The sequence below is a fragment of the Heterocephalus glaber genome, unplaced genomic scaffold, assembly GCF_053883595.1.
Source record: "Heterocephalus glaber isolate CG9 unplaced genomic scaffold, H.glaber_assembly_v1.0 deba00001150, whole genome shotgun sequence".
In the NCBI taxonomy this organism is placed as follows: Eukaryota; Metazoa; Chordata; class Mammalia; order Rodentia; family Bathyergidae; genus Heterocephalus; species Heterocephalus glaber.
In genome coordinates, this window is record NW_028258204.1 from 1,443,284 (window position 1) to 1,467,524 (window position 24,241).

Sequence of the window (24,241 nt, forward strand, 5' to 3'; positions counted from 1 at the left end):
TTGCCGCAAGTCACACAGCTATCAGTGCCAAAGCTCTGATTCCTAGTCCCTGAGATATTTCCCCAGCCCCAAGTGGCTGCTGCAGTGCTGTTGGGGTGTCACTATATGGGGGGTTTGCCAGCCCCACATGCACCCAGCACAGAGGAAAGAGCACTGAAGAGCAGTGCCCAGGCTCACAGAACAGGCTGACTGGCCCAGAGGGGCCCCTTCTGCCCAGAGACTTCAGAGCAAGGGCCAAGCAGAAGTCCCAGGTACCCAGACAGAGTGCAGAGAAGACCCTGAAGGCTTCTGGGGACCCTATGGATGCTGCTTGACATGAAGACACCTTGCTTTGTCTTGAGGTGGCTCCGAAAGGTAGCTTCCTTGTCCCTGACTGGGTAGAGCACAGGGCTGACCTATAATGCCCTTCCAGGTGAGGGGCAGGATCCTGGTCACTCAAACCCCACACCCTGCCTCCTGCTGTAGGTGGAGAGAGCAGACCCCCTACCCAGCCCACTCTGCCAGGAGGGAGAAGGGCACTGCTCCTGGACACAGACCCCACTGCCTGCCCTCAGCCCACACATTGCCCCCCTCAGACAGCTCAGATGTTGGTGCTGGGGCCCTGGGGTCCAAACCCAGTGGTCCACACAGCTCATGGGACACCCATGGCCGCGGGGTCTAAGCTGGGTATTCGGTGGACACACACCACCTTGTATGTCTGTGCACATTTGCAGCATTATCATACAAAGTACTTGGCCACGTCCTGATGTGGCCACGTCCTGACAAGGCCATGTCCATTCATCAAGCCCAGGATGGAGCTGCATGGCCACTTTTCTTAGTGATGAGTCTGAGTCCCTCAGGGTCTCTCTTCCTGGAGCACAAAGGCCACCTTCCATTCACGTGGCAGCCAGCCCCGCTCACCCACCTCTCCAGCCTCTTCAGTCTAGGTCCCTCCCCAGGCTTGCCAGACAATTGGATGGGAGGAGTGGGCACGGCCCAGCTAGACCAATGACACCTTCCTTTCCCAGGAGGTGTGTCTGGCTCCCCCCACACATAGCCTGGGCTGGCCTACACTGAAATCCATGATGGCTCAGGAGGATGAAGCCAGGTCAAACAGGCAGGGAAGGAAGGGGCAGGCAGAGGAGGGTCCTGCAGCTTCAGGGTGTGTCCAAATCCCCCCACTACCGGGTGTTCTGCTGTGCTGTCATCTGGCATCCCCTAGACTCCATTCTGTCATTCCTGAGATTTGGGGTCTCCAAGGTTTGATGTGTGTGAGGCTTGTTGAGACAAGAACCAGCCATTATATTGAGCTTCCTCTGGGCCAGGCACCATGATCTATCTATTCACTTAATCTTCAAGGAGTCTAGGAGGCTGCGGCCATTCGTATGTAAGAGAGAACCCAGCCACAGACAGGTTAAGTGACTTACCTGGAGTCACACGCCATAAGAAATGGTATTTCAAACAGGCAGAAATTCACACTTTCATCGAACTCTGAATTTGTCAGTTTCGCTTTGGGGCTGAGACATAGTCAGCAGTAGAGCACTTGCCCAGCAAGCATGAGGCTCTGGATTGGAACCCCAGCATTACAAAACAAAACAATCAAAATTTCACTTTCCCTGATGAAGCCAGAAGAGAGTCTATTATATGGGTTGGTTGAATGAAGGGTTGGTCCCTTCATGGTGGCCCATCTAGAAAAACCATCTGAGGGGCCTGCCTGGAATGCTGGGCAGGCGGTCCCATCCGCTTGGCACTCCCCAGTGGGCCTGCTCAAGGACAGACGGACACACACTGGAAGGCCAGGTGGGCTGGTCCAGTGGCAGACCAAGTAGGGCAGGCTGACTGCCATCCCTGTCAGGCTGCTGGCCCAGGGGAGAGGGGCGCTGAGCGGGTCTGACAGAGCTCTGGTGTCACATCTGCCACTCCCACAGATCCAAGCATGGGGCAAATAGTTACACCTGGCATCTGTCAGCCACCCAGGACCACATGGCCTGCACAGGCCTCCACTGCCCTCTGGGGCCTTAAAAACAGGCTGACAGTTTCAGCAGTTCACGTGTGAAGCACTAGCCTCGTGACTGGCAATGGGTTTGGGCACCCCACACACACATTGGAGGCCACCAGCCATGTCACTTTGGAAAGTTACCCGACCTTCCTGACTTCAGTTTCCCTCTCTGTGAAATGAGAATAGTAATGAAGGTTGCATATCCCCAATCCCATTGCACAAAATGCTTGGGACCAGAAGTGTTTCAGGTTTCAGAACATTTCAGATTTTGGAATATTTACACATATATAAAGAGATATTGTGGGAATAAGACCCAAACCTAACTGCAAAATTCATGTATGTTTCATATACATACTCATCTTGAAGGATTCTGTAATAATTTTGTGCATGAGACATAAGTTTCATGGTGTGGAATTTTCCACTGTGGTGTCATGACGGCCTTCAAAAAGTTTTGGATTTTGGAGTATTTTGGACATCAGATTTTCAGATTCAGGATGCTCAACCTGTACATATGTTATAGGTTGACTGTTGGGATTAAACGCAATCCCCTCTGTGATTCCCAGACTGTGAGACGGTGGCAGAGTCTAAGGAAGCCCTTTCTAGCCAACTGAGAGCCCACATGCAGGTGTCCCATGCCAGCAGAAGGATGGAGGACACCTGTGAGTCCTCCAATGTCCCCCCAGCCCAGGCGGTCTGAGGCCACCCACCCAGAACCCTGTCACCCCCACTGCTGCTCCCCTTCCTAGCCTATCATCCTAAACAAGGCTGGCCACTGCACATGAGCTGAAGTGCATTAAGAGTGCCCTTCAGAGCGCTCCACTAATAAATGAATAATAATAATTAATCAATCAATCAACCCCTGGGGCCTGAGCCTCCTTCCCCGTCTGAAGCCCCATTGCCTTTTTATAGTCACATGGTGAACTTCTGCAGACAGAGCAGCCGCAGAGGCCCCAGTGATGGCTTCCCAAAAGGGTACTTGGCTGAGGACGGCCTTTGGGGTCTGGGGAGGCCATGTCTGTCCATCCAGGAACAGGACTGGCTCCTGCAGGTGTGAGCACTGGGGATGACCTCTGGCTTGCACAGGGGCCCTGCTTTGTCCCAGCGTCTGCTAAAAGGTTCCTGAACCAAGGCCTCCAATCACCCACACACACACAAACACAGGCCCTGGAAGTTTCTGAAAGCTTTCCATTTGCACACTGGCCAAAGTGGAGCATTAGAGGCACAGACTCCACCCCGCCAGGAGGAACAAAGTCAGGACCTGAGCTGCCAGATTCTTTCTTTGAACTCTTCTAAATTTATTTGGGTATTTAAACAAACAGAAACTACAGCATGCATCAGTTACTTTTTTGCTTTTGTACAACAAAACTAAGTACTCGATATCTCTGCAGAGGTTCGGTGCTTGCTTGTTTCCTTTCTTTCCGTAACGTCAGGCAGACTTTCCGATGTTATCCAGTTTTGCACAGTCACTAGAGTGTCGCGTCATGAATTATTAAGTCAGTGCTTCGTGGTAATACATAATTTCTTATCAATTATTCATGCTAATGTGTGTGTAGTTTACTTAATTGTGTTATTGACGATCAAAAGTAATTTCCTGAAAGTCCTCAAGGACACAAAATTTAATCAGCGTAACTACTTTTCGGATGCAATGCTGTTAAGTATTCTTAATTTGCCCAACAGTTCACTTATTTATGTACCTTTCTGGAGGAAATACGAGTTTAATCAAACAATTAGATTGAAGAGTTAGTGTGCATAAGGGCTGGAGCTTACATCGTTCAACTGAATATTCGTAATTACAGGGAACGGAAGCCACTTTGCCGCTTTTTGGCAAATCGTTTCATCTTTGTACTGAACAAGCAAAATACAGCAGGAGGAAGGATCTGATTTTTTTTAAAGGAGACAGTGTGTTTTATCAACCGCTTTGCAGGAATCATGGAAGAGGCACAATACACTTAGGACAATTATTTGGAGGGTCCGGAGAAGCTAAAAAGGAGGCAAGGGATCTGAAAGTAGAACCTTCTGATTACAGTAACTGAAAGGAAAATGACCATCATAAAAGCAGTAACTGCAATGGAACACCATGGACAAAAGCCACCAGAGACTGCGACCTTCCGGGCACCAGGCGAGGACAAGGCTCACACTATTGCACTTTCCCCCTTTGATGTCTTAGAGGTCACCATCCACACAGAGAAGACCAACATGCTGGATGGCAACAGAACTCTCCATGAAATCTGGCCCTTTGAATGTATGCACAGTGCCCAGGAGGAAGCCGCCTGCCCTGGGATCTGTCTCGGCACACCCCAGTCCCGTCATACCGTCAGTGTTTCCTTTATCTCCTAGTAACAAGCTTCCCATTGGCCACACCAGGGATTCCAGAAAAAGTGGTGATCCAGATGCAAGTGGCTTTCAGAGTTGTCCTGGGCTCCTTCCTGCTCCAGACTCCAGCAGCTCCACAATTGATCACTCTCTGCCCACCTCCAGGTCTCTTTGGGGGACAGGCAGGGCCCATGGGGCGCTTCAGTGGTAAGGACCCACTTGCTCTGCACCCCAGAGTCAGCTGGGCAGTTCCAGGAGCCAGTGTGACAGCTGTGCTAGTGAGATCCAAGAACAATGTACCCAGGGCAGGCTGTGTCTTGTGGGCCTTCCCTGCCCACACCTGTCCCCTCTCACCCAAGCCCCAAGTCTGTACCCTCAGTGCAGAAACAGGTTCACTGCTCACCTCAACCCAGGGAAGCACAGTTGGCTGGGCTTCTCCCAGTTCCAAAGTTCTCAATGTGATGGAAAGTCCCACTTGATACCATGGAGACAGGCATGGACATCTCTCAAGGACAACCTGTTCTTGGGGCTGACCAGACGTCCAAGGTCAGCCACTAGGGAAGGGCACAGGAGAGGTGGTAGAGTGAGTCAGTCTGTCTCCCTCCAAGATTCCTCCATGGGGTCTCACCACAGATGCCACTCTATTGCCACCCTGGACCATGGAGACCCTGTCACTTAAGAAGCCAAGACAATGCAGTCCACAAATGAGATCCCAGAGGGACTCTCCAGGCACCTAGAGAGCTTCGGGCCTCGATTTCCCCTCCTGGGCCCCAAGGAGGCTGGCTGCAGGTTGTCCTTGCTGTTGAGGGTCCACAGGGCCGAGGCAGGGAAAGGTGGTGGGTGGGGAGGGCAAGGGCCACAGGGCTCTGCTCCCTCATACACCCTGCTCACCCTCACTCTGGTCCTTGGCAGGTGGTGTCTTGTCCTGGTTGCCATCTGGGGGCACAGGCTTGGCGGAGGGGCCGGGGCTGCTGCTGGTGGGTGGCAGGAGGTTGGCAGACTGCAGCACAGCCTCCGAGTGCTCCCGGGCCTTCATGCGCAGTGCTGCCACACTGGCCGTGCGGTTGCTCTGGCAGCCATAGGTGGGCAGGAAGGAGAGTCCCATTGGGTCCGGGACGCAGCACGAGCAGAGTGGGCCGCCTGAGGGGTGGAGAGACAATGGGCTGTCATGGTCCTGCTCTGTCTCTGTTTAGGAACTGGGGTGGGGCATGGATTGCATTTCAGGTCCAGAGGGCAAAGGCAGTGCTCAGGACCCCAAAGATGCCCACACAACCCCAGTGATCTGCTGAGAGTCCCATGGGTCCTCAGAGCCCCAGGAGACCTGGCCAAACCCACTCCCCAGCACAGCTGTGTGGACTTCGACAGGGATCTTGGCTGCTCTGAGCTTTGACTTCTGGGATACCACTGCATCATAGATCATGACAAAGGTATCCCGCATTCCTGAGAACTCACTCACAGGCACTACCTGGGTACTTTAAATGTTCAGATGAGTCAGCGACACCCATGAGACACCTTGCAAGCTGCTGGCTGGGACTGTTCCTGGCTTCAGCAGGAGACCATGACATGTTGCTTGCAAGAGTGTCATACCTCTACAGAGCTGAATTTTGCAAGCACCACACCAAATTCCATGAGAAATGTAAAATGAGGGTAGGGTGTCCACGAGTAAAGAAGTCAAGCAAAGCCCATGAGAAAGAACACAGTTCCTTTACAAGGAACAAAACATGCAATTTTCTTTCAATTTGTAAGGTGTGTTTTTTTTAATGTCTATGAAGCTGTTGGGACATAGTACTGACCTATTTGGGTCTAAACATCTCCTGTTCAGATCTGTTAGGTGTGGCTTGGCCTTGGGGTATGGTGGAGTGAAGTTTGAGAGTGAGGTGATAGTTTGGAAGCATGTCCAGGCCCAGCCCCTTACTCAATCCCCAACCCACCCTCAGCCTCTTGAACCGTTTGTGATCTAGAGTCCAGGTCCACACCAAGAACAGGGACCCAGGTCCCCAACTCCCCATGCATCCTGCCTGCCATAATGTAGAATTTCCTTTGCTGCCACCTTGGGGTCATAGCCAGGAGAAATGGGCCCATGCCCTGGGGCCTTTGAAGCCACCCAGATCAGGGCCATTTCCAGAGCTCAGTCTTCATGTCTGGGCATGACAGAATGTCCTCTCTTCCCTTCCCCAGGGGCAGGCCCAGGCAGTGTCCTCACTTCAAGTCCATTTGAGGATCTTTCCCTTCCTCCACTATCTGCTTCTGCTCTAGGGTAAAAGGAAGCCACCACCACCATCACCTCACATCACCATGACAGCCCATGGAGGTGGGACCAGCCCTCTGGTGGCCCTGGTATCATGGGAGGGTCAAGTGCCTCAGTTTGACATAATGGGAGCAGGGAACAGATATCAAGAGGGATGTGAGACACATGGCCAAGGCCAAGCACACAGATTCTGACCTGCTCCCCTACTCTGCATTGGGCTGGCCTCCAGCCTGGCCATGGGTGGTCTCACCTTGAGTCATGACTGTGCCACTGTTCCCTCTGGCACCAGACCTGGAGCCAGAAGCCTTCCTGAGGGTGGGGACCCCCAGATTCCTGTCCCCTCCACGCCCTTCCCAAAGGTACTCATGCCATGGAGAACCCAGGGGGAAGAGAGTGGAGTATTAAGGACAGCTCCCTCTTGCCGCGGGGAGGGGCTCCAAAGATTTGTATTTTCCTCTCTGTATCTGTTTAGAACTCTTTTCATATTTCTGCAACCAATATGAATTTCTTCTCAACTCAGAAACAGAACTTGTCATAAATGAATATTAGAGAAGAATGGAGATGACCAGGCACATCTGAGAGTAGGACAGCAAGGGCCCGGGCAGCCCTGGGCCACCACATGCTGAAGGTCCCAGGAGAGTATGGCTGGGGACCTGGGCTGTCCTGTCAGGTCCGGGGAGGGGCCACCTCTCGGGCTGAGCCCTGGGAGGGTGTTCTAGTGTCAGCAGCCTGAGAAAATCTGTCTCCTGCTCCAGCCTGGCCTTCCTCCAATGTGACAATGACCACTTGCAGGCCACAGAATCAACAGAATCCCTTCCACTGAGCCACCATGTGCAGCTGTGAGGTCACCTGCAGTGGCCCCCAGGAAAGCCACCGGCAGGGATGCTCCTGGCCCCACACCCAGATTCAGAGGTTAAGAGGAATGCATGCATTCACATAACCATGGCAGTGGCTGAAGAGTCTGAACCCACAGCCTGGTCCCCATCCCATCCCAGATGGGGAAACTGAAGACCAGAGGATGCCAAGGACTCTGGAGCCCCCTGTGGTTAGAAACTGTGAGTACTCCATGCACAGTGCAGTGATACTGCTCTAAGGAGCAGGGACCCTGGCCCAGGCTGAACATGAGCCTGATGGACATAGGTGAAATGGAGTGAAGCTGTCGTGAAGGAGCAGACGCTCTGTGACCCCACTTCCGGGCAAAGGCCCAGGCCAATTCAGAGAAAGAGAAGGTACAGGGGCAGCCACTGGGGCAGAGGGGGTGGAAAGCAGGTGTTCAATGGGTACTGAGGTTCAGTTTTCCAAGACGGAACTGTTCTGGGATCATTCACAATTGACTAAGTTGTCCCTTGGTAACCACTGGGGAGGGTCTCTAGGACCCCTGTGGGCCCCAAATCCAAGGATGCACAAGTCCCTCAGGATAAAATGGCACAGCTGTGGCATGGACCTCATCTCCAGATGGCTTGTCACACCCACCGCAGTGCTGATGTGCTATCCACAGCTGTCACGCTGCATGGCTTAGGGAAGAGTGGCAGGGGAGTCTGCACAGCTTCTGTGCGGACACATTTTTTTCCTAATATCTTCTGTCTGCAGCTGTTTGGATCCAGGGATACAGAACCCCAGGCCTACAGGGGTGACTTCATGTGAAATGCACACTTAAAATGGCTAACATGGTAAAATTTATGTTAAGCATACTTTAGAAAATACAATAATTATTTTTTTAAAAACTATCAGGGTCAAAGGGAGCTCCAACCAAAGTGGCCCAGGAAGTTAAGTACCATGTGAAGCCATTGAGCCCCCTGCCTGGCTCCTACATCCACCAAAGACCTCCAGAATCCCTCAGGCTCACCTCACTGCCAGATCAGGGATTAAGAGAGCATCCCGCAGTTTTGACCACCAAGCTGGTTTCCCCCGAGTTCACATGCTGAAATCTTAACCTCCAGGGTGAAGGAATGGAGAGGTAGGGCTTTGGGGAGGGGTTTAGGCCATGAGGGTCTTGATAAAAGAGACTACAGAGAGTTGCCTGGTGTCCTGCAAGATGAGGGCACAGCAAAAAGATGCCATCTTTGAACCAGCTGGCACTGTGACCCTGGAGACCAGTGATCAGAAGATCAGTGAGAAATAAATTGCTGCTGCTTATAAGCCATTCTATTTATGATGTGTTGTTACTACAGCCCCAAATGGACTAAGATGATACGTATAAATGTGAATGGATGGATGAATGGATACATAGATGAATGGATGAACAGCCAGACAACAGTGTTGTCAAAAAATACAGTGAATGTTTATGTTTTTAGAATTATTACAGTAAAAGACACATTGGCATTAATTCCCCTTAAAATCCTTCCCTTCACTTTAAACACATTTATCCCATCATTCTTGCCACTTTCTGAAGGAGGTCTGGAAGCCCTCCTTCTTGAATATCTTTAGCTAGGCTGTTGTGGCTGCCTCAGTGTCCTGAATCTACTTGAAGTGTCTGCGTTTTATGGTCATTTTGACTTTGAAGAAGGGCTGGAAGTCACATCTTGCCAGATCTGGTGAGTAAGGTGAATGAGGATTGGCATGATTTTACAGCCTTCCTTTCCATTGGATGGCACCTGGGAGCAACATGCACTCGCATTTTTTACCACACCTCATAAAATTGTTCACAGTGTAAGACTCTAGAACTGCTTCAGAAAGTGGTAAAAATAGTAGGATGTGTCCAAAGAGAAGGGGAGGATTCACAGCAATGTATCTTGCTACAACAAAACTTTTTTGGGGCGGGGGGGGGCACCGGAGATCGAACTCTGGTCCTTACACTTGCAAGGCAGGCAGCAGAACCACTGAGCTAACTCCCAAGCCCTTACAACAAAACTTTTTAAATTTAAACATTCATCATATATTTCAATCTCATCTCATAGATCTAAAACACACACACTCATGCATTCACACACACTCACACACACACACACACACAGTCATCCCTCAGTATCCACAGATTAGTCCCCAAACCCCTGCTTATATAAAATTTCATAGTATTTGAGGTGTGTCTTCATCCACCTTATTCACCTATATACTTCAAATTGTCTCTAGATTACTTATAATACCTAATGCCATGTCAGTGATACGTCAATAGTTATGTTGTACTGTTTAGGGAATAATGACAAGAAAAATGTCTGGGCATATCCAAGACAGATGTAATATTTTATCACACGTTTTTCATCTGTGGTTGGTTGAATTCACGGATGTAGAATCCTCAGTTCTGGAGGACTGACCAAATGCAGAGTATGTGTGTGTATGTGCATCTATATGTACATCTATATACCATTCTCATTTGGCATTAAGGAGACATACAAACTCATTATATGTATAAATTTTCTCATAAATATAAAATATAAATTTAAAATTTTGGTTAAAAGTTTCATCTTATAACTAAGTTATAAAATATGTTTATAAGAGATATGCATGTAGGGCCAGGGATTTAGCTCAGTGGTTTCACTGCCTGCTGTGCAAGTGCAAGGACTCGAGTTTGATTCCCGGTACCAAAAAAAAAAGAGAGAGATGCATGTAAATAGATATATTTAAAAATAATATTTTAAAAGATATACCAATACCAAAGACTAATGGTTGATTCTGGGTGTTAAGATGATTTTTTATTTCCACCTTACTGTATTCTCTACTTTTTCTAAACTGCCCACATACGACTGTCATTAAAAGGGTGTCCTTGTGGCTTGCACTTTTCCGACGCTTTAATTCAGCAGATGGAGACAGATGTTCTCCTTTAGAAGAGAGACCCTCTGAAGGTGCTGAGGGTAAAACCACGTCCTCAGCATGCAGTGAGGAGGCCAAGATGGCTAACGACTGTGCAAAGTGTAAACACAGACATGGAGCTGAGGACACACCATGAAAATCCCCCAGAGCACCCTCTGGACCTGTTATGACTTGGATCTTCAGGATCTCCATAATGCCCACAGAGGGAAAGCTTGGTCCCAGCTGAAGGTGCCACTGAGAGCTGTTGGAACCTTTAAGAGGTGGGGCCTGATGGACAGAAGTGAGGTCACTAGGGGCATGGCCTGAGCAGGATATTGGAGCCCTGCCCCCCCTCTTTGCTTCCTGACCTCCATGAGGTGTGCAGCTTTGCTGCATCCTGCACTCCTCACCATGATGTTTCTGCATCACAGTCCCAAATGCAACAAAGCCAGCCAACCATGGACTGAAACCTATGAAACCATGACCAAAAACAAACCTATCATCATTATAAGCTGTTTGTCTTGGGGATTTTGTCACAATGATGTAAAGTGACAAATACAGACCTGTGAGCCCCCTAGAAACATACCATGCCATCTATATAGCCCAGCCAACTTGCACCATCACTAAAATCTGTGCCAGAGCCATCTGGCTCTTAGATGCAGCCTGAGAATTATTTGTTGGGAGAACATACTACCTTCTGGACACTAAATTAAAACACACAATTAGATTTCCATTAAGTTACAGCAAATTCTGCTGAATTGATCTAATCGGCCTCCATTCCTCTATGACATCATGCTTTAAAGGCTTGGCTTGAACATAAATACTTAATGTAATAAATACAGTCTGAAATATTTGATCTCCTTGGCAGCTTAATTGATCTACTACAGAGACTGACAGGAAAAATTAAGTTAGTTCTGTCTCGCTCTACCCAGGGCACATTCCCATCATGTGGGTGGGCGAAGGCTTAGTGAGGGGTGGCCAGAGCTGGGGGGCCCTGTTTCCTTCTTGAACATACAGGTTAAACCAAGGAATCAAACCAGAAAATGAATGCATGCAATTATGAGACATCTAATATCAGTGCCATAGCTCATTTCTTTTTTTGCTTTACAACCAAATAAATAAATGAATGGGTGTACATATTTTGCAAGTCCTGGTGCCCATTCCTGATAGCACAGGGGCCTGCAATGTGGAGCACCCTTTCAGCTATTGCTGTGACGTATGTTCACAACAGCCAGACATGCTGCAAGGCCAGATCATTCCTGACATGTTACCTTCCACTGAGGGACCCTAAAGCACTCCCTCCTGTTCCTGTCTGTGGCCTTCAGACCTTTTCACCATAAGTTATATTTCCTTTTGTGACCTCGTTGCCAAAAAACTCACTAGAAGTGTCCTTCTCCTACCTCACTCCTGCACCCCTGGTCCCAAAACCAAACTGTCCCATTCTGATACAAAGCAAACCCTCAGTGAGGATTTCAGGAAAGAAGGAAGGGAGAGAGAAGGTGCCCTTCCTAATGACTTGGCATATTGTAGCTACTCAGGATTCCCACCCAGGTCACTCAGCACTCCGTGGAAAGAAAAACTGGGATCATAACAGTTCTCTCATCTGATTTGTGCCAAAATCCTCAGGGTAATTTGGCAGGTTCATTTAGTACCATTTGCTCTCATTCCCGCCTCTGCCTTAATTTCACCTCCTACATTAAGCTCACTGTCTCAACTTTCACTTATTCACTCAATAAATGTTCATGGCAGGCACCTACTCCACTGAGCATCCAACCACCTGGCGCAGTGGCACAGTCTCAGGACCAGTCTGGACATCCTATTCCTGCTTGAACATCTTTGCAGGATCAGACAAGTCATGTGAGCAGTTGCTAGATCAAAGGACCCCACAGAGCAGCACAGTGCAGGGACATGGTTCTGAGCAGGCAGGTACCAGGCAGCCCAGTCCCCTTCCAGGGCTGCAGGATTCCCTGCTTCCTGTGCATTCTCAAAGCCTTCCACCTGCTCCCCACACCCCAGGAACCATCAGTTAGCAGGAAGGGCAGACCCACGGCACCTGCAAAAACTGACCTCCTGTGCAGGAGCTACCAGTGGGTGACAGCAGAGGCTGCCAAAGAAACAGAATTGATGCAGGGGGGAAGGGATGCCAGGTGATCCCAGGCAGACCTCTTTCTTCTCTGGGCCTCAGTTTCCCTCACTGCAGCCTGGACAGATATTCCTCACCAAGATTTCTTGCAAATCCTAAGTGCTGGATTCCCCACCCCTCTATAATTTGGGTCTTGGTCCTCAGCCTGCAGTGCTGTTGGAGTAGAGGGGCTTTAGGAGGTGGGGCCTGTGGGTAGAAGTTAGATTGCTGGGGGCATGGCCTTAATGGGATGTTGGGATCCCAATCCCTCTTCCTCCTCTCTCTGCTTCCTGGCCACCATAAAGGAAACAGGTCATGACAGACTGAGGCTGTGGGCCCCGAACAGTAGGACCAAGCAACCATGAACCAAATCCCCCACAACCCTGAGCCAAAACAAAACTTTCCTCCTTGTAAGTTGAGTATATTGGGTATTTTGTCACAGTAACAGAAAGTTAACTAAAGCAACTAGTCTTCTTCCATCAGCTAGGCACAGAGAGACTGAGATGGACCCTGTGGCCTGTCCATGAAGGGTGCCCACGTTCCATCCCTTGGGTTCCCTGTCCTCCAATCACATACACCCTCAGAAGCAGGCCAGGCCCTGCAGGACACAGGGGCCCCCACCCCTAACCAGTTCCCAGGCCTTCTCCCAGCCTCACATCCTCATCCTCACAACACTGGCCAGCACTTCCTAGACACTTGGGTATGCCAGGCACAAGTACAAGATCATAGCACAGCTATACATGATCTTTACAACCCTTGTGTCACAGGCAAAGGGCCGTCCTCACACCTCCTCTTGACCTGAGCTCCTAGTGTCCTTCAAGCCTAGCTCCAGCACCTCCAGGAAGCCTTCTTCAGCCCCACAGAGGGATCCTCCAACCCACCCCAGGCTTTTGCACACTCCAAGAGGACGTGATTATCACCTGAGTGAGAATCTGTGCTCACCCTGTCTGTGTCACCAACCCAACCACCAGCCAGCTCCTTCTGTTAGGAACACTGAGAGTCTGTGGAGCCTCAGTGGCTGCAGAACGGTGAACAGGAAGCCTCAGGGCCTCTGCAGCCCAGCAGGTGGCCAGTGATATGGGTGCAGGGCCAGGGTTAGTGTCCCTGGACTCTACAGAGGACCCCCTCCCAGGCCAAGCAGCAGGAAGAGCCTCTGCCCATGCTGGTCTGAGCCATGTACCTGGGCAGACTCTTCTCTCACCCTCTTGGAACCCAGGCACTGTCCAACCCTGCCCTGAGTTCACAGAGGAGAAGCCCCATGGAGAGGGCCCTGGCCTCCCGCCCCGGGAACAGCAGTAGATATTCAACAGTGCTCTCTTATTTGCACCAAACCCAGCTGCCCTGTGACTGCACCTCCCAGGAGACCCTGGGCCCCTGGGTGGAAACAGTAGCAGAACTGCTCAGTGGAGGTGGAGAGGCTCAGAATCTGAGATGGTAAAGCAGCCGCTGGCTCCAGGGCTCACTCCCCATCCGCAGACTCAACCAGCCATGGAAGAAGCACCTTTGAGGGAAAGATGGTTTCCTTACTGAACACAAACTTGCTTTTGTCCTTTTTGTGATTACCTAAACAATAGAGCATAACAACCACTCACTTGGCACCTCCATAGTTTTGAGTATTCTAAGTCAAGGGCATGACTTTACAACATCCAGGAGGATGAGACACAGATGCTTTGCCACTGTGTATAAGGGGCTTGATCTTGGGGCCAGTACTGAAACCAGCCCCTCTCAGGTACTAAACGATAACTGTACTCAAATTTGGGGTAATCATAGTTAAGTAAGACTATACAAAATCATTCATAATAGCTAAATCTTGGAAGTGGCCAAAATGTCCATCAATAGATGAACGGATAAAGAAATGTGATATTTACACACAATGGAGAACTACTTTACCATAAAGAAGGATAAACTTGAATCATTTGTAAGAAAATGGATGCACATTGAGACCATAATGTTAAGTGAAATAAATCAGTCTCAAGAAAGAGAGAGAGAGAGAGAGAGAGAGAGAGAAAGAAAGAAAGAAAGAGAGAGGGAGAAAGAGAAAATCACAGACCGATCCCCTCATGACCATAACTATTAAAACCCTAAAGAAAATAAATCCAGCAATCTATTAAAAGGATAACATGTCACATATAATTTGAGTTTATTTCAAGAATGTGCAGTTGGTTTAACATTTTAAAAAGTCAATATAATTCATCATATAAATATATTTAGAAAGAAAAAACATGTAGCCATCTCAACAGCTTCAGGAAAAGGTTGGCAAAACTCTCCATCCATTCATATTCATGACTTTTTTAAATAATAAAACTAGGATGAGAAGAAAATCCCTTCCCTTGATAAAAGCTGTCTTGAAAAACCACAGCAACGGCCACTGTGAGGCCTGAGGCTGTGCCGTGAGATCTCAGATAGACAGCGTGCTGATTCAGCATGTGAGCTACTGTAGAGATGTCCACAGTGGCAGTGGCAAATTGTCCTCCACCCAGGGAGACCCTGGGCTCTTGGCTGCTTTTGGCAGGGGAAGTGGGGGGAAGAGGGAAGTGACTGCCAGTGCCCAGGGCAACAAAACTAACTCTAGTGATGGTTGAACTAAAAATCATTAAATTGCAAACTGTAATGGGTGAGTCACATTATTAGTTATATTGCAATGAAAGTTGTTATTAAATGGAATAAGGGAAGGATGCCTGTGCCATCAGTTCTACCCAAGATTACAAAGAGGCTGAGGGAAGACAATTGCTTGTGCCTGGGAGTTCAAGCCCAGCCTGGGAAACATAGTAAAACCCTGTCTCAGAAACACTAAATTACCCACTTAACAGTTTACCCCGAGCACTACTCAGGCAGCGAGTTTGCTTATGTATTGAATATCCCAAGCGTTGTGCAGGCAGTGCCATCTCAACCAGTCTGTCCTTGTATTGAAGAAATGTGACAAAATTGTTGCTTTTATATTTCCTCTTATACTAGCTTATACAAATTAATGGAAAACATATGCAATTTTTGGTCATCTTGTTTTAAATAATTGAACTGGTAAGTGATTAACTTAAATTAAAAATAAGTAAAAATGAAAGACTATGCTAGAGGTTCTAACCAGCAGAGCTAGTCCAAGAAAAGGAAAGGACGGAAGGAAAAAGAAAATGAAAGAAAGAGAGAAAGAAAGAAAGAAAGAAAGAAAGAAAGAAAGAAAGAAAGAAAGAAAGAAAGAAAGAAAGAAAGAGGAAGGAAGAAAGAGAGAAAGAAAGAAAGAAAGAAAGAAAGAAAGAAAGAAAGAAAGAAAGAAAGAAAGAAAGAAAGAAAGAAAAAAAAGAAAGAGAGGAAGGAAGGAGAGGGAGGGAAGAGAGTGTGACAGGGGAGAGACAGACTCTCTTTATGTCTGGATGACCTGCTCATGGACAGAGAGTATCACACCCAGCTAACCCTGCTCACATGGATAAAGATCTAGCACAACACCAAGCTGAAGAAGCCAGCACAAATTGCACAGCAAGGTACTCCATTCCCATGCAGGCACACAGCTCTGCGTGCACTGTTGAGCAGCTCTGTCCTGGGTGAGTATCAGAGCACACTCACAGGAATATCACTAGGATGCACCTCTGGGACCACTGTCACCCATGCAGGCTTAGGAGCGTGGCATGTGATTGTGTGTGTGTCCACCTACATACATAACGCTCAACACAGACTCGACTACTGGGTCTCAGGAATCCACCCAGCGGGGAACCCCCTCTCCATGAAAGCCAGGGAGGTCCACGCAGAGGAAGCAGGGAACAAGCCAGAGAGATAACATCGGTTCCTAAAATCATTCCGTAGGCTCTAGGTGATGCTGCAGGAATTTTTCTAGTGAATATTTCACAAAAACACTGCCTATGAAAACTGTGATTTCTTTCTTTTAGAAAATTCACAACACAGAAGAATGGGGGGCACTTTAGGGACTCAGAGTGGAGAAAGGCCACTTCTGGCCTGGTGAGCAAATGCTCCCCAGCCCAGACTCCAGACTCAAAGGTAGGGATGTGTCCAGGGCTCACTAAGGAGCCCTGCTCTCCAGACAGCAAGGCTGGACCCCCTCCCTGAACTGCCTGTGCCTCCCTCATCACCCACACAGCACAGGGCCAGGCCTGCTGCTGCAGCTCCCAGCATCTACACAGCACATGCTACATGCAAGCACAGTGGGAGATGCTCCACCTCCAGCCTCTCCTGCAGGAGTAAGGCTGATTCCAGCTGCAACCTGCCACCTCCAGATCCTGCCCCAGCAGCACTGGGGCCAGCGGGAGCCACCTCCTCCCCAGCCATGATGATTTCCCACCTCACACACAGCTCTGCAAGCTGCCTGACCAAGTGCACAGAGTAGCACCTCCTCTGCCCGCCCCAGCTCTCCAGCCCCAGTGCTTCCTTGGAACAAATCTGAGAGCCCCTGGCCATGAATAACCTCTTCTGCATTAAGGAATTGTGGCTATTAAGACCTTACAGGGAGGTTCTTAGCTTTTTCCTCTGGATATCCGGAATTATCACACAAAGCCACCCTGACAGGGTAGGGTCCCATTGCCTTCCTATTTGCGAGTTTCCATGGAACAGCCAGTCAGAAAATGTACTGTGAGCCCCATCAACATGCCCAGCCTGGGTGAGTCCTCTGAGTACCCTGGGGTGCAAAACACATCGAGCATGAAGCCCAGGCAGCCTTGGCCAGGGGCTGGGGTTAGGAGTGAGTCAGTGCTCACCGATACCCACAATGTGCCCAGCATTGGTCCAGCGTCCTGACTTGTGGTCCACTCAGCCTGAGCCGTGAATGACAGCCGAGGTGCTCCCTGGACAGATGAGCACACAGAGGACAGAGAGGCCTAATAATCCATTCAAGACTGATGTGACTCGAGAATGGGAAGACTAGGTTCACACCAGGCTGCCACCCATGGCCCTTCTGGGACCTGTGCTCTGATCAGCCCCTTCCTAATTAAAGGAAAAAGGCCCCCAGGTGCCTGGGTTCCCATATGAGCTGGGTCCCAGGTGGACACAGCCAGCCTTGGTACAGGGGCTGCTGGGGAGCCTGGCACTGGTCTCCACTCCTGTTCCTGCGTGAGCTCCACTCCACCCCCTAACTCTAACCCTTCTCTGCCCCCTCCCTTCCTCTCCCACCTGAGCCCAGTGAGCTGTGCACACACATCCTCCCCCCCATACCGGCGCCCACTCACTTCTGCACTGGTCACTGCCTGGGCATCCCTGAATTCGGCTGGGTTCCCCTTTGGCCGCCTGGACCCAGCCACAAAGCACCATCTACAGCACTGCACACTGGTGGTCCCTCCCGGCCCAACCATGAACCCAGGCCCTGTCCTTGGCAGGTGTTGCTAAAGAATGGAAATCAGTCTCTCTAGTTGCCTAAGAAAGTCACCGTCCGTAGGGCTCTGCCTTCTCATGTGTGCTGGGCCAGTCTGCCTGAGGTAATCGAGACCTAAAACATGAGGTGTGAACACCCCATGGTGTGTTTCGCTGATATTCACCTTGGATGGGAGAAGCAACTCACAGGACATGGAGCACCCAGGCCCAGCTTGTCCACCTCACTCACGCTGAGCCTGGGCTTGGCCCTCACCTGCCTGTCCACTGTTTGGGGCCCCAGAGCTCACCCCTCTGAATCCAGTGACCAACTACCCCCGGTGCCCCTTTCCTCCCTGTGGTGCCACTCACTCAGCACCCTGACCGCTGGTGCTGCTGGCTCTTGGTGGCCATGGGTCCAGGTTCATGGGTGCAACCACCCACAAATGGAAAACTTCAAGGAAAGATTGGATTTCCTCTGGACACGCACCGTTTTCCTGTCACTGTTCCCTAGTGACACATTACAGCATCTATGTATGTCACACTGACACAGTACCAAGTGTTCTAAGTCATCTAGGGCTGATTAGAGGCCCTGAGAGGGTGGCATAGAGTTCATGCAAATGCCGCATTTCACCTAAAGGACTTGAGCCGCTGCAGATTTGGGGATCTGCAGACGTCCTGGAAAAATTCTACACACACACTAAAGCATGCTCACTTTTCAAACACTTCCAGAGCCAAAGAACTTGGCAAACTCCCAAGGCCCCAGACTACCTTACAGACACTCCAGGACTCAGCATGTGCAGGACAAAGACTCCACATCCCTCACAACAATGCCAGAGCCCAAGTCCAGGACCCCAGTCTTCCTCCTCTAGGCCTGGGTCTGCCGCTGAATGGGATGCCCTCGGGCAGTCAGCCCTGGGCTACTCTTTGGTGTGCTCCATGTGCTCACTAGGAGGACAGGGCACGTACTGGGGAGTTGGGAGCCCTGTGCTGGGCCCCACTCTGGCCAGGACTATGTGGCTGACTCAGAACCTCAGCCCCTAGGAGCAGCAGTGGGTGGTGTTGGGTTGGGCCAGACTCAGTGGCCCTCCTACGACACTTGCCTGGGATCCCAGCAGGGCCACTGGCCTGGACAAGGATAAGGGCCTGGCTCAGTCTGGGAGCCAGCATGAGTGAGTGCTTTGCTTCTGGGGCATTGCCAGCTGCTGCCCGACCAGGCTGAGAGGAGGGTCAGGGTGTCTGGGTGGAAGGGGGCTCCAGTCACATTGCCCTTGTTCTCTGGTGACCCCTAGAAGACTCAGAGCTGTCCTCACTGGCTGGGGATAAACAGGGTAGATGTCACTCAAGTGCTCGCTCAGAAGGCCACTGATTCAGTGGTCTGATGAAAGGCATGTCCAGAGCTAAAGGAAGCACTTGGATGCCCAGGACACTTTGCTGGCTCACAGAAGGATACACAGTGACTCCCCCAAGCCTCAGTTTCTCATTTGTGAAAGGGATGCAGACTCACGGGATCCAGTGCCCTCACTGGCTGGCAGCCCCTAGAAGTGGAGCCTGGCTGAGCCAGCAGCTGTGCCAGCACCTGGGGTGCAGGAAAGTGGGGGAGTCTAGGGTGGCCCAGAGCCCCTGGGACTGCACTGGGCTCTGGAAAGTCGAGCTCACTCCTCTGTGTCTGGATGGGGCTCTTCGCCTGATAACCACAGCTCAGGGAAGTCTGGGCAAGGGAGAGGACACAGACCGCAAGGGCCATGGGCCATCCTACACAGAGCCCATGACACACCAAGTGTCACATCCTGCATATCGCTGCACACTGAGTCTTGGGGTTCAGAAGCCAACCTGTGGCGAGTATGCACCTCTCAGCCAGGGTGCTGGGCAGAGGTCTCCAAACTACCTGAAGGGCTGCCACCAACCAGCCCTGGGGACCTCACCTCACAGTGTTTACTTCTAGAAGAGACACCATTGTGGACTAAGGCACTTTTAGATGCAGAGATGGCTTGAACCACATAGTGACTGTCACAGCCCTCTGGCCCCACTTGCTGGCAGTCTGATGCCAGGAGGTAGGCCCCTCCTCGAAGAATGCCAACTGTGTCACCAAAGAACCAATCAGAACTAAGACCTGAGATTGCCCGGTAGAAAGCAGGAGAGACTTCAATCATTGGTCATATTGCTGGAGACACCAGCGCCAACTGCTCAGAGAGCCTGGGGACAGGGCCTCAGAGGAGAGGGGGCAGGAGGAGACTGGGAGTGGAGCTTGGGGGGGGCAGGAAGGCAGAAGGAAAGTCCTCCCAGCCCAGCAGGGTCACATGATGGAAAGCCACCCGCTGATGCCACCACACATGTGCCAGTTTAGCCCAAAGGCTTGAGGGCAACAGGTAAAGGATGTGATTGTGATGAGATGAATGCTTGCACCCTCTCCCCATGAATGGAGCTTTGGGAGGGCCAAGGCCCAAAGGATGAGGCCCTCATGATTGGATTCGGCCCCATAAGCAAGTGAGCTCTCTTTCCTGCAGAGTAAGACACCAGGAAGAGGTGGCCCTTGCCATGCCCAGCTCCAGAGCCCAGAAGCACGTTTCTGCTGTTTACAATCCAACAGTCTGTGGTACTTTGTTATGATTGCCCCAAAGAATGAAGATGGGAATGCTCCAGTGAAAAAAAATCCAAATTTCTAGCAGCTTCTAAAAATTCAGAAATTCTGGCAGTGCTGTGTCCATGTTCCCATTTGGCCAAATCTCCCCCACCCCACTCAGTGTCATCCTGCATGGCTGTTTCTGACAGTGGAGAAGTAGGCATTTAGTCCATGGCTCCCTCTAAGTTGGGAAGACAGAAAGTAGCCCAGGGGCGGCCGTGTTTCTGGGAAAGTGAGCACCAGCACATTTGTGCCTAGGGAGGCAGACGTGTCTGCACAGGCCGCTCTGCTTGGGGCTTGCCCAGCTCTGGGGACATCTCAGCACCTTGTCACCTCTGACTAGTCAGAGAGGAGGCTTCTCATGAGGACATGACGCAGCCCACCCAAGCACAAAGATGCTCAGGTTGTGAGTGCACTGTGTTTCCTTCCCTGACTTCTGCAGGGCCCTGTGCACCCCTAGACCCAAGCAAATGCAGTATCAAAGGGAGTTCTTTCCCACAAGCCAGGCCCAGGGCAGCCTCCAGGGGCCCCAGCCTAGCTCCAGGGCCTTAGGAAAGAGGCAGAGGAGAGGAGAGAGGGAAAAGGACCGATTCACATCCCCCCTGGCCCAGTCCAGCAGCGGCTCCTCCAACTGGTCCTGGACCCAGGCCCAGCCCCAGCTCTGTTTCTTGTGGCCTCTCCCACTTCCCTGCCCTGATGTCTATGCCTCAAGCTCCCTCCAGCCACATCAAGGTCTCACTCAGCTTAGCAGTTGCCCCAAAAGTGAGGAGACAAGGGAACAGCATCCTACTCACAGCTCAGCATGGGGCAAATGTGTGAGGCACGTTTATTAAAGACACGGTGACTCTCAGCCACGCTGGCCCTCACAGAGGTAGGCAGGGGGTTGATGGATAGTCGGATGTGAGCTTTGCACCTTGGCCAACACTAGCCCCTTGGATGACACCCAAATTCTGCTGGTGATCTCTGGGGACCCACTGCCCTCCCCACCTCAGCACAGGCCACACCTCCCTTATCTGATGCTTGGGTTTAGGATTTTTTCAAATTTGGGAATACTTACATATACGTATACATATACATTTTCGGAATGGGTCCCGACTCTAAACATGAGATTCACTTATGTTTCCTATACCCTTGTACATACAGCCTAAAGGCAATTCCACACAATAGTTTAGTACACCTGCCCTGTGACGGCCGCATGTCACGAGAGGTCAGGTGCAGAATTCTCTTGTGGCATCACATCAGCATTCACAAAACTTCAAATTTGGCAGCATTTTAGATTTCAGATTTACAGATGAGGGATGTCTGGTTTGTCCTGCAGGCTCTCAGCAGGGTACTCTCTGAGGTCTGGCAGCAGGGACCCTAGAGCCCAGCGTCTCACACCCACACATCCCCCAGCCACTTGGACCACTCAGAAGTGGCTCCAGGCTTCAAAGCTCTACTTCCTACCCAGCGTTGGCAACCAGGACCTTCAATCCCTGGTCCCCCCTGGGAACCCTGTACAGCACTTCTGGCCCCTCGCCCAGGCATACCCCACAGCCCAGGCATCCTCCAGACTAGCCGGTGCTCTCCAGAGCCAGGCACACTTTGCACCCAGAGGCCCTTCTCTCCTTCCCACAGGGTTCCTGGGGGCTCCACATATCCTCCCTCTGCCTCCACACTGGCAGTGCAGATTGCCATATTGGGGGAGGGGGCCCGACCCACCTGCTGGAGAGAAGAGGGACCCCTCAAAGCCAAGGAGACCCCAGACTCCAGCACAGCATCAGCAGCAGACACTTGCCCCAACTGCCTATACCCCACACTCAGACCCCAGACCCACTGGGGGGCTCAGCCTTGTTCCAGGCCCACATAGCTGCCTGGATTGATCTCTGGACAAACTGGGTTTTGCCAGGAGTTGACACAGATAGGCCCTTCCATGCCAAGAAAGTGCCCCTGAAATCCCCAAGGGGCTGGCCCCAGGGGTCCCTCTCTCCAGGTCTCACAGCCCATTCCTGACAATTCCCATCCTCATGTTAGGACAGCCATGGGGAGCAAATCCAGGCAAGCCAGAAATCCTAACGGCTCCAACCTCAGGGGTTAGAGTCCGAGGGGAAGGCAAGTGTGCCAGCTGCACAGACCCCGGAAGTCCTCAGAAGCAGGGACAACAGTCCTCAAAGGGAATACCTAAGACTTCAGCCAGGGACAGGGAAGAAGCTGTAGCCTAGCAGCAGTCACTCTGGGGAAAGGACCTCCAGGACAAGCCCTCTATCTGCTGGGAGGATGCTTACTGACGACATTCACCCTCACTCTCAGGCATGTGCAGACACACTGTGACGCTGATGAGGCAGGCCTGGGCTGACCACCCCACCCTCCCGTTTTCACCCTTTGGGTGGAGAGACTCACCTTTCAGGGAGGCCACGTGGGACAGGGCCTGGGCATATGTGGCAGTGTTGAGCAGCGTCCCCGGCAGACAGGACGGGAAAAATGGCCCTGCAGGGCCCACCGCTCGGCCCAGGCTGGCAAAAAGAGAAGACCTCATTAAGTTCCCACTGTATCCCCGAGATGCAGAGACCCCGGGCTGGTCAGCGGCCTCACCTCTGCGGGGACTCCAGTGCCTCCTTCTTGCTCCGGGCCTGATCTGTGGGTGGTGGTGAGTTGATGTTTCTCACAGGTGGCGGTGTCACTTCGGCCATGGGCTCCTTGGCCCCGGGCTCCTGGTCTGAGGCCCCTCTCTCTGTTTTCCTCCACTTGGCTCTTCGGTTCTGGAACCAAACCTGAGTTCCAATGGGAAGCACAGCAAGGGAGGAAGGAAATGAGACAAGAGGCAGAGCTGGGCTGTGCAGGGCGCATGCTGTGTGGCCCCTGTCTGCACCCTGCTCTCTAAACCCAAGCTTCTGGCCCAGGATGGGCTGGATACACTTGGAAGCTGGTAACAGTCATTTTTCAATGAATGGTAAATAATAGAAGTATCCGAATGCATAGCTCACAGGAAAGGTAAAGGCATCGTCTTATGGAAACTCTCAGTGCTGACTCACATGGCTGCAGTGGTTTGATGTGAGATGTTTTTCCTACCCGGAGCACTGTCAAAGTGGCCTGCAAAACACTGCCCAGCGCTCTCATCAAAGCAACCAGGCCCCGAGCACTGTTCTCATGCCTGAAATTTTCTGTGTGCACACTCAACAAGCTCATGACCAACAGCCCAGGGCCCCCTCTGGGTCCCCTCACCCCGACTCAGCCAGGGTTTAGAATTCTAGACTTCAGTGAACCTGGTTTAGAATCCACTGCAACTCTATGAGCTAAGGAGTCCTGCAAGCTTCATTTTACAGACAAAGACGTCAAGCGCTGAGAGGTTAGTTAACTTCCCAGAGGTCATCCAGGTGATCAGTGACAGATGTGAAATTTGAAGCCAGTGACTTGGCTCAGACCATGATCCCCACTGTTTGGGGTGATGCTGGTGGTCCCCGAGCATCTTCAGGAAGGGCGGCATGCATAAAAACACTGAGTCAGTGCCTGGTACATGGCAATCAGCTGAACATCGCCTGTGTCCCCCTCTTCGTCCCCCACAGGTCAGGAGGAGCATGAGTCACCTTGACCTAAGCACTTTCCGAGAGGCCTGCATTGGACTGTTTAACTCTTCTGCATGTGCAGAAGGAGGAGCTGCCTGGTAGTAGCCTGGCAGCCTGGGCACAAGGTGTGCCCAGAGTTCAGCGGAATCGGCTGCCTTCACTCTACCCAGCAAAGCCTCTCCTCTCCTCTCTCCTCTCTTCTCCTCTCTTGGAAGATAATTCCTGGCTTTAAAGCGAAACAAAACAAAACAAAAGGCTTGGCTAGGCCTTGCTCCCACCCCTGGGGTCCTCCTCTCCTCCCCAGCTACAGCGAGCTGACAGGGGAGAGAGCCTGGGTCCTCCGGGCTGAGCGCTCTGCCAGCCCACTCTGTCTCCTAATTTTCATTCTCCTTTAACTGAGTTTCTT

General features: G+C 51.2%; 1 protein-coding gene across 3 annotated transcripts in view; it reads right to left on the minus strand.

The window, feature by feature from the left end:
• Positions 1–3,263: 3,263 nt before the first annotated feature.
• Drgx (dorsal root ganglia homeobox) overlaps positions 3,264–24,241 on the minus strand; it is a 28,815-nt gene continuing 7,837 nt past the window's right edge. For all 3 annotated transcript variants that reach the window (XM_087210596.1, XM_087210597.1, XM_087210598.1), the window contains 3 exons: positions 22,865–23,043; positions 22,673–22,785; positions 3,264–5,431 (listed from right to left, as the gene is read on the minus strand). In XM_087210596.1, the coding sequence (XP_087066722.1) occupies positions 5,166–5,431; positions 22,673–22,785; positions 22,865–23,043 (558 nt within the window). In that variant the 3' untranslated portion in view covers positions 3,264–5,165. The remainder of the gene's footprint in view (positions 5,432–22,672; positions 22,786–22,864; positions 23,044–24,241) is intronic.